The sequence below is a fragment of the Nyctereutes procyonoides genome, unplaced genomic scaffold (assembly GCF_905146905.1).
Source record: "Nyctereutes procyonoides isolate TBG_1078 unplaced genomic scaffold, NYPRO_anot_genome, whole genome shotgun sequence".
In the NCBI taxonomy this organism is placed as follows: domain Eukaryota; kingdom Metazoa; phylum Chordata; class Mammalia; order Carnivora; family Canidae; genus Nyctereutes; species Nyctereutes procyonoides.
The window spans coordinates 14,903,871-14,911,944 of NW_026575048.1; the positions used below are offsets into that span (position 1 = coordinate 14,903,871).

The window sequence follows — 8,074 nt, forward strand, 5'->3', positions numbered from 1 at the left end:
AAACAAACAAAACAAAACAAAGAACATCTCCCTCAATCCCAAGTTCCTCTCTAACCACTATCCTTTTCCACCATTCCTCTCCCGGACAAGCTTCCTGAAAGAGTTCACACCTGCAGTCACCACTTCCCCATCTTCCCCTCAACCTACAGCCCTGCCCGATCTGGCTTCCGCCCCCACAGATCCACAGACATGGCCTTCATGAGGTCCCTAATGGCCTGTTGCTAGGTACACTGCAGGCTTTCTTTTTTTTTAACCACCTCTTCCTTTTTCCTTGGTTTCTGTGAGTCTGTTTACTCCTTTATCTCCAACACTTGTACTTTACTATCCTTTATGGAATTCTCTTCTATCTATTAAATGTTGCAAGTTCTGATTCCACAGGTGGCCCACAGATTTTCATCTACTACAACGATTTAAATTACCAGCTAAATGCTGGTAATTCCCAAAAGTATGACTCCAGCCCAGATATTTCTGAGCCACAGATGTATATATCTAACTATGGTCTAGACATATTTTACTTGGCTGTCCTACAGCATGACAAAATCAACATGCCCAAAAACAAAATCTTCCCTCACAATCAGTCTTTCTCCCACATCCCTTATTTCAATGGTATCACCATCCATCCAGTTGTCAAAGCTAAAAATCTATTACTATTACTCTAGACAATTCCATCCCATCATCCCCAAACTGATCAATAACGAAGTCCTATTTATTCTACCTCCTAAGTATCTCTAGCATATGCCCACTTACTTCCATCCTCTTTGTCATTATCCTGGTTCAGCTACCACCCAACATCACCTCTCACCTGAATTACCAGAATAATTCCCTAACTGGTACACCCGGCCCCCTATTTTTCTTGCTCCCTTCAGTCTTCATATTACAGTCACAGAGATGCTTCCAAAGAATAAATGTGATCGCATTGCTCCCATTCTTAAAAGCTTTCATTCGCTCCTCAATGCCCATAAAGTTAAGTCCAAACTCCTTGTATAACTCACATTCTGGCTTCTGTTAATGTCTCTAATTTCATCACATAAAACTCTTCTCCTTTTGGTGTTATGTTATACTGACTCTCAAAATTGTTTTCAGTATCCTACATATGGCTAAAGTTCAAACCCTGTGGACCTCCTCAAATGCTACTTGTTAGGTCTAGGACATTTTACAAACCAACCATCCAGTTAGCTAGTGCTTCAGCAGATATCAATTCCTCCAGGATGTCTTCACTGATCCCTCCAAGCCTGGGTTAGATACTTCTACTACATGTTGCTGTATTTTTCCTGTCTCAGCACTCATCACAAAGCACAGTAATTCCTTGGTTACTTATCCATCTCTCCTGCTCTAGATCTGAAATATTTTTTGTCATATCTAGTGCCTAGAACTATAGCTGTGATTTTATAAGCTCTCAGAATATTTGCGGAATAAATGAAGTTATACTAGAGAAAAACAAACAGAAAAATGAAAATCATTTTGAAATAAATTACTTCTCTATAGGGTTTCACATTAAAATGAAGATACAGACTCTCAGAAGCCCCAATGTTTTCTATGAACTCAGATTTGAAAAACATAGATTTTAAAGCTATAAAACACAAGTCACAATAACATGCTCAGCTCTATTAAAAGATGACCAGATGGATAATTTCACAACATATAAAAATATCGAATTATTATGTTGTACATCTAAAACTAATGTTATGTCAATTATATGCAACAGTTCAATTTTTTTAAATAGCCAGATTGTTATATTCCTATATACTTTTTGAAATTAAGATCTATATATTTATAACAGTCTAACAAGTATAAAAATAAATAACTAGGCAGACACATTTAAAATAATCCTGAAAAAAAATTTTTTATTTTTTTAATCCTGAAAAATTAATTCACTTTTTTTTTTTCAGTGCTACTGTAGGAAAATTTTTTTAATAGACTTTTACATGAGTATACTTAAAAATAAATGTTTCTTAGGGGCACCCGGCTGGTCAGTCCATAGAGCATGCGACTCTTGATCACAGGATTGTAAGTTAGAGCCCCATATTGGGTGGAGGGTTTACTTAAAAAGATACATAAAAAATAAATAAATAAATAAACGTTCCCTGAATGTCAAATTGTATATCAACTGTTTTCTCTTTTTTATGTTTCTTTTTCTGTCAAAAAGCCAACATATAATTAAACCTCTAAAGACAAAAATGCCAATCAAATCTTGATCTTAGTTCTGTGTGCAACAAAGCATTACCATCCACTGAACCAACTATCACAGCCCCGTCTTCATATACAATGCATATCTTCTGTCCATCAGCATTCCAGCTCATACTTCGAACCACTGATTTATTTCTATTATTGATCATCTCCTCGTACCAAGAGCCTATTTGCACAAATTAAAAAAAAAAAAAAATACAAGTCAAAACTTTCACATAAGAGTTGAAAACATTCCATAAAATATACTGTGGAATAAGTAACTGCAAAATGTTCTACAGCCTGAGACATTAAACTATAAAACCTTCAAATCCAGCAAAAACAAAATAAAAAATAAGCTGAGGCCTTGACCAACAACTGCTTCAAAGATTATCACAGAAAACACAATAAATGCCCATCTTTTCTTTCTTTCTTCCTTTACATCCATTAAAAAATAAAACTTTATTTGCTTTTGACAGGCCAAAAACACTGATTTTTCTTAAAGCCTAAAACTTCAGAGACTAATCAAAGAAAAAACAAAATAACCTTGGTAATTTCATACGTATAAAGAAATTCTCTGGTGATTTAATTATAAGCATATTAAACACACGTACATTAGGTTAAAAGCTCTAAGCCTGCTTGAAAAAAGTTTCAACAGTTCAAATCACTTAGTGATTTTATACCACTAATGCTGAATAACAAAAACATTCTTGTACACAAGGCTGGAGTGAGAGGTCTCAAGGTATAACCAAATGTGAGGCAAATCACAACGCTATTTTGTTTTGTTTTTGACAACATTTTGGTATCAGGAATTCTGGCCTACAGCCAAGCAAATTACCTCATAATTTGGAATAACTAGTCAAGGAGGGCATTTTTAGGACTGAGGCTCAGAGAAGACCCACCTTGGAAAAAAACACAGTTTAGCCTCATCTTCTGTGTTTTCACATTCTACTCCCTGCACAGACATACACACATACATAAACTTTGAAAAAACATAAATTCATGTACCATAGCACATTTTTTTAGTTAAGAATTTTTAAATGGTATACCCTGAATATTTTCAAAACAACATACAGGAACTAAGGTAGCCTTCTTATTTAAAGATGATGGCTACAGGCCCCAAGAGAACATGTATTATGCATTATTTTCTAGTAATAGTGATGCACCTAAATTAATCCTTCTCTCGCTCTCTCTTGTAGGCAACAGGTACAAATCATGAGCCAACAGTCAAAGCTGAGATAAAAATCTGTACCATAAAAGAAAAAGAAGATAAATGACTCAATAAAGGGAATGAATATTGCCCCTGACTTCTTAATAAATGTTTTTACCCACTGGACTAACTCTAGCCACTGATCACACAGAAAATAATTCTTATTGGAAACTGGGGAAAAACAGCTATCTCAAGTAGAAACTATTCTGCTAAAGGCCTAAGTTCATTTTGGAGAAAACAACAGTCACTTAGTTCACTTTCTTTATGCAAGGTCACAGTTCAAAAAAAATAAATAAAGTTAAAAGGAAAAGTAAGCAACAATAAATCCAGAAATATTACCCTTATGCAGTCAAGGATGAACTCCTGCTGCTGGTTAAAAGGGGTCTATTTCTAATATGTTGTTTCCCCATTCAAATGCTGTAACTCAGACTCCAATCTGCCAAAGGTTACATAAGCTCTCCTAGCCTACCTTTATATAACATCCAAACAATGATAAGCCCATTTTGATCACTGGTAGTCAACTTCTGGTATTGTTCATTCCATGTTACAACTTGAACAGAACCTAAAAAATTATAAAACAATTTAGAAACTAAAAAAAAGTTTACAATTTCATTTTTTATTTATTTATTTTTTTATTTATTTATGATAGTCACAGAGAGAGAGAGAGAGAGAGAGAGAGAAAGAGAGAGAGAGCAGAGACGCAGGCAGAGGGAGAAGCAGGCTCCATGCATCGGGAGCCCGACGTGGGATTCGATCCCGGGTCTCCAGGATCGCGCCCTGGGCCAAAGGCAGGCACCAAACCGCTGCGCCACCCAGGGATCCCCCAAGTTTACAATTTCAAATTTGTATTTTTATAATAAACATCAAATGCATATTAAAATCAATAAAGTTCCTGTGCAACTAACCCATCTTTAATATCACTCAAAAATATTCATAGGAACTTGTTACTCATTTCCTACAACATGTGATACTAACTTTCACGTTTGTTCCTATTTCAGGCCAGCAGAGGCACCTATTATGGTCAGATGCAAGAGCTGCCATAGATATAATGACAGAAACACATATAAGTAAGATTTACCCAACTGGCATGACTCCCAAGGATAATAATGCCCAAAGGACATCATACTAATTACCTGGGGTTTTTTTTAGGGGAGTGGGGACCATCTGTGGTTGATATATGCCCTAATTTCTTTTTCCCCCTCTTGTTTTCCATTCTATTAGTAATATACTCTTGAGCATATGTTAAACTTCTGGGTTATAGGAACAACTGTTTCTTTTTTAGTTTTTTTTTAATCCCTAAATTCTTTAGTGTATTTCCTAAGAAGACATTCTCTTTCATAACCATATTACAAATTAGGGAACTTAACAATGATACAATGTTATTATCTAATGCCAGTCCATATTCAAATTTTATCAATTGTTCAAATAGTGTCCTTTATTGGGACGCCTGGGTGGCTCAGCGGTTGAGTGTCTGCCTTTGGCTCAGGGCGTGATCCTAGGGTCCCGGAATTGAGTCCCACATCCGGCTCCCTGCAGGGAGCTTGCTTCTTCCCTCTGCCTCTTTCTCTGCCTCTCTCTCTGTGTCTCTCATGAATAAATAAATAAAATCTTAAAAAAAAAAAAAATAAATATATATATATATATATATATATGTATATAGTGTCCTTTATAGATACTTGTTTTTCTCATCTAGGATCATATAGTGCATTCAGTTGTCATATCTCTTTAAGTCCACTCTCCTCTGGAACCATAGGACAGATTCTAAAAAAGGATTCTATCCATAGACAAATAACAGTATTTTTTTAATATATAAATATATAAAATAAGACCTACTTTGTTTCAGATTTACTGAAGATATTGTTTAATCATGTAAAAGTTGTTGAAGGACTCTAGGCTCAATTAACTAATTATGCTCAACAGAAATGATTACTCTAAATATCACCATTATTAAAAATGATAACATTTCTGCCTTAAGCAGATGGTTTCTAAATGCCTAGAGACTATTCAAATATGATTTTAAAAATTACATGACTCACCACTATGACCTTCGAGAGTCTGATTCATAGAAAGGTTACTAGGGGCTGCAAGACCCCTCAATTTTGCATCATCTAGAAAAAAAGATATTATGGCAAATATATTAAATAAGACTTATTAATTATAAGACTTTGACATTTCTTGCTTATTTTGAAAGGAGTTTCTATCCCTGGATGATATTAGAAAGTTTTTTTTAAGTATGCCTCATTCTGATCTATATTTCTCATGGTAGAAACATGGACAATAATATGTGCCCCCTTATAAAGATATTATTCTGACAATATAAAGCAAAATATATTTTTAAAAAAAGCATTGTTTACCCAGTATGTTAAATATATTAGTAATTATTATTGCTACTTATTCTTTCCCAAAAGATCACAAATAGAAATATTTATGACATAGAGACTGAAAATTCTAAAGCATAAGAGGGATCAGAAAGCAAAGACTTTGGAAATTGGTTTTTACTATATTTTGCAGAATCTTTTATTCGTTAGTTCATTCACTGAATGTCTACATTGTGCTATGCACTGTGGAGGCTTCTGAATATAAAATGATACACAAAATATTAAGGCCTCTCCCTTCAGAGAGTTTGCAGTCTACTGAGGGAATAGATATTTACTCATTCATCCCCTCCCATAAATATATATGCATATATGTAAAATTAAAAATTGAGGAAGTAAAGGCATAATAAAGAGATAGTAACAGAGGGAGATTAATTTAGATTAGAGGGAGGGAGGGAGAACTAGGGAAGACTTTCTAAAGAAATTATGTTTAAACTGAGACTGATGAATAAACTGGAGATAGCCAAGTGAGGTGGGGAAAAGATGGAGAAAGGGAGGGTAGTCCAGGCTCAGAAATAGCAAGTGCAAAGGCTCTGGGGCTGCAGTGTAGAGCTTTTGAATCCAAAACGGAATTTAGTTAGGCCCTTTATCTTACAGAAGAGTGCACTTAAACCCAAAGACATTCACCAACTTTCTGAAAGTCATTCAGCATGGCAGAGCTGAGATCCCCACTCCAATCTCATCTAGATCTCCAACGTAGATGGAGGATTGTCTAGCTCTCCATTCTAGAGCAACACTACAGATGCTAAAGGAAATGTGAAACTGTTTGCTATGATTCCAGAGAACTAAAAAAAAAAGAGAAATCAAGCTGCAATCACAAGAAATGTATTGATAAAAAATATTTTTATAAGTCTCGTTTTCTGTTCTTGGGAAGTAGGTGAATAATTATTAACACACCTGAGAACCAGAAAGGATGATCCAGGCCTGCAAATAATCTGACAAAATGTGAGATTCTGTGACCTTACCAAAATGCGAATTCACATCATTTTTATTAGACTCCAAATAATAGGGCACAGTAAACAGAGCAAAAGGCAGCACAGTGATTTAGTTCTCATTCTTCATTCTTTTCCCTTTTCCATCAATAACTTCAGAAAAAGCCATCTGATTTTTACATTTTACTTTCTCTGAACTGACTTACTGCCAAAACACCACTAAACGTTTGGGAGTTTTGTTTTGTCTTTTTCTCGTTTTAAAAGAATTAAAATCGCATAGTGACAAACTCCGTGAGCAAATCTCACTGAACAAATGATAACTAGCCAATTTTCCATCAGGTTCAAACACTTGGGCTTGCATTCATTTACCTGTCTGGGTCTCCAATTTCAAAACTTTCAGTAATCCGTCTTCACCACCACATGCTATGAATCCCTGGTCCTTGTTCCAAGACACACATTTCAGCTTCACGTTATTGGGAATGGCAATCTGAAAAGCAACCACGGCCGCTTGCACAGCTTTCCACGAAGGAGCTGGTTAGCGAGTTACAGATGAGGGCCGAAGAAAATCCACCACCCCACCCCCACCCCACCCTCCACCGCCCCCCAGAAGAAAAAAAAAAAAAGCGTAAGCTGTTCTGAAAAGGGCCATGGCACGATCCCCTCGGCCCTGCCTGGCGCCCTACATTTGGGAAAGAGAGAAGGAAGTGCACCGAGTTAGGGCATTGACTGCGGAGGAACATGGGGGGCGGGGGGGGGGGCACCTGATGAATTTTTTACGGGAAAGAAGGGAAGGAAGAGGTATAAACCCAGACCATCGGTCCATATTCCCTTTCCACACGCCAACACCAGGGCTACCCTTTTATGATTACTTTTCTCTCGGGATGAGACTCCAAAGACTTTAAGTCACCTGGACAACACAATAGGTGGAGGAAGAGAGAGAGAGACACGCAGCGACCTGCAGGGCTGGCGGGGGCAGGGATGGGAGAGCGGGGCCATCCCCGGAGGGCTGAGGGCTCCGCCGAGGACGATCGGGGCTCGGGACCGTCCGAGGCTGGACGACGCAGGAGGGTGGAAGGCGGGAAAAGGCGAAGCTGGCATCAGGACGCCAGATGCCGCCGCAGGGTGCGGGAGTCGCCCGCGGGTCGCCAGAGCCAAGGGGAAGCGAGGGCCCCCGCGGGGAAAACTCACTTTCTTGCTCAGGTAAAAGAACATTCTGGGAACTCCGAGAGGACGAGCCCAACCGCCCGGGCCCGCCAAAGGAAACCTGGTCTAAGAGTTCTCCGGGCGCAAGGACCAGCCGCTCCGGGGAGCGCCCGTCGCCCTGGCAACCACAGCCGCCCGGGCGCATCCGGGGCGCCGAGGGGCACTTCCGGCTGCGGCCTCGCGGCGCCGGA

The 8,074-nt window shown here is 38.2% G+C and overlaps 1 protein-coding gene across 1 annotated transcript in view; it reads right to left on the minus strand.

Moving 5' to 3' along the window:
• Positions 1-8,016, minus strand: part of WDR35 (WD repeat domain 35) — a 57,362-nt gene extending 49,346 nt beyond the window's left edge. The window contains exons 1-5 of the mRNA XM_055327519.1: positions 7,869-8,016; positions 7,050-7,167; positions 5,410-5,481; positions 3,843-3,935; positions 2,225-2,353 (exon numbers count right to left, since the gene is read on the minus strand). Coding sequence (XP_055183494.1) covers positions 2,225-2,353; positions 3,843-3,935; positions 5,410-5,481; positions 7,050-7,167; positions 7,869-7,892 — 436 coding nt within the window. The 5' untranslated portion in view covers positions 7,893-8,016. The remainder of the gene's footprint in view (positions 1-2,224; positions 2,354-3,842; positions 3,936-5,409; positions 5,482-7,049; positions 7,168-7,868) is intronic.
• Between the last annotated feature and the right edge of the window lie 58 nt (positions 8,017-8,074).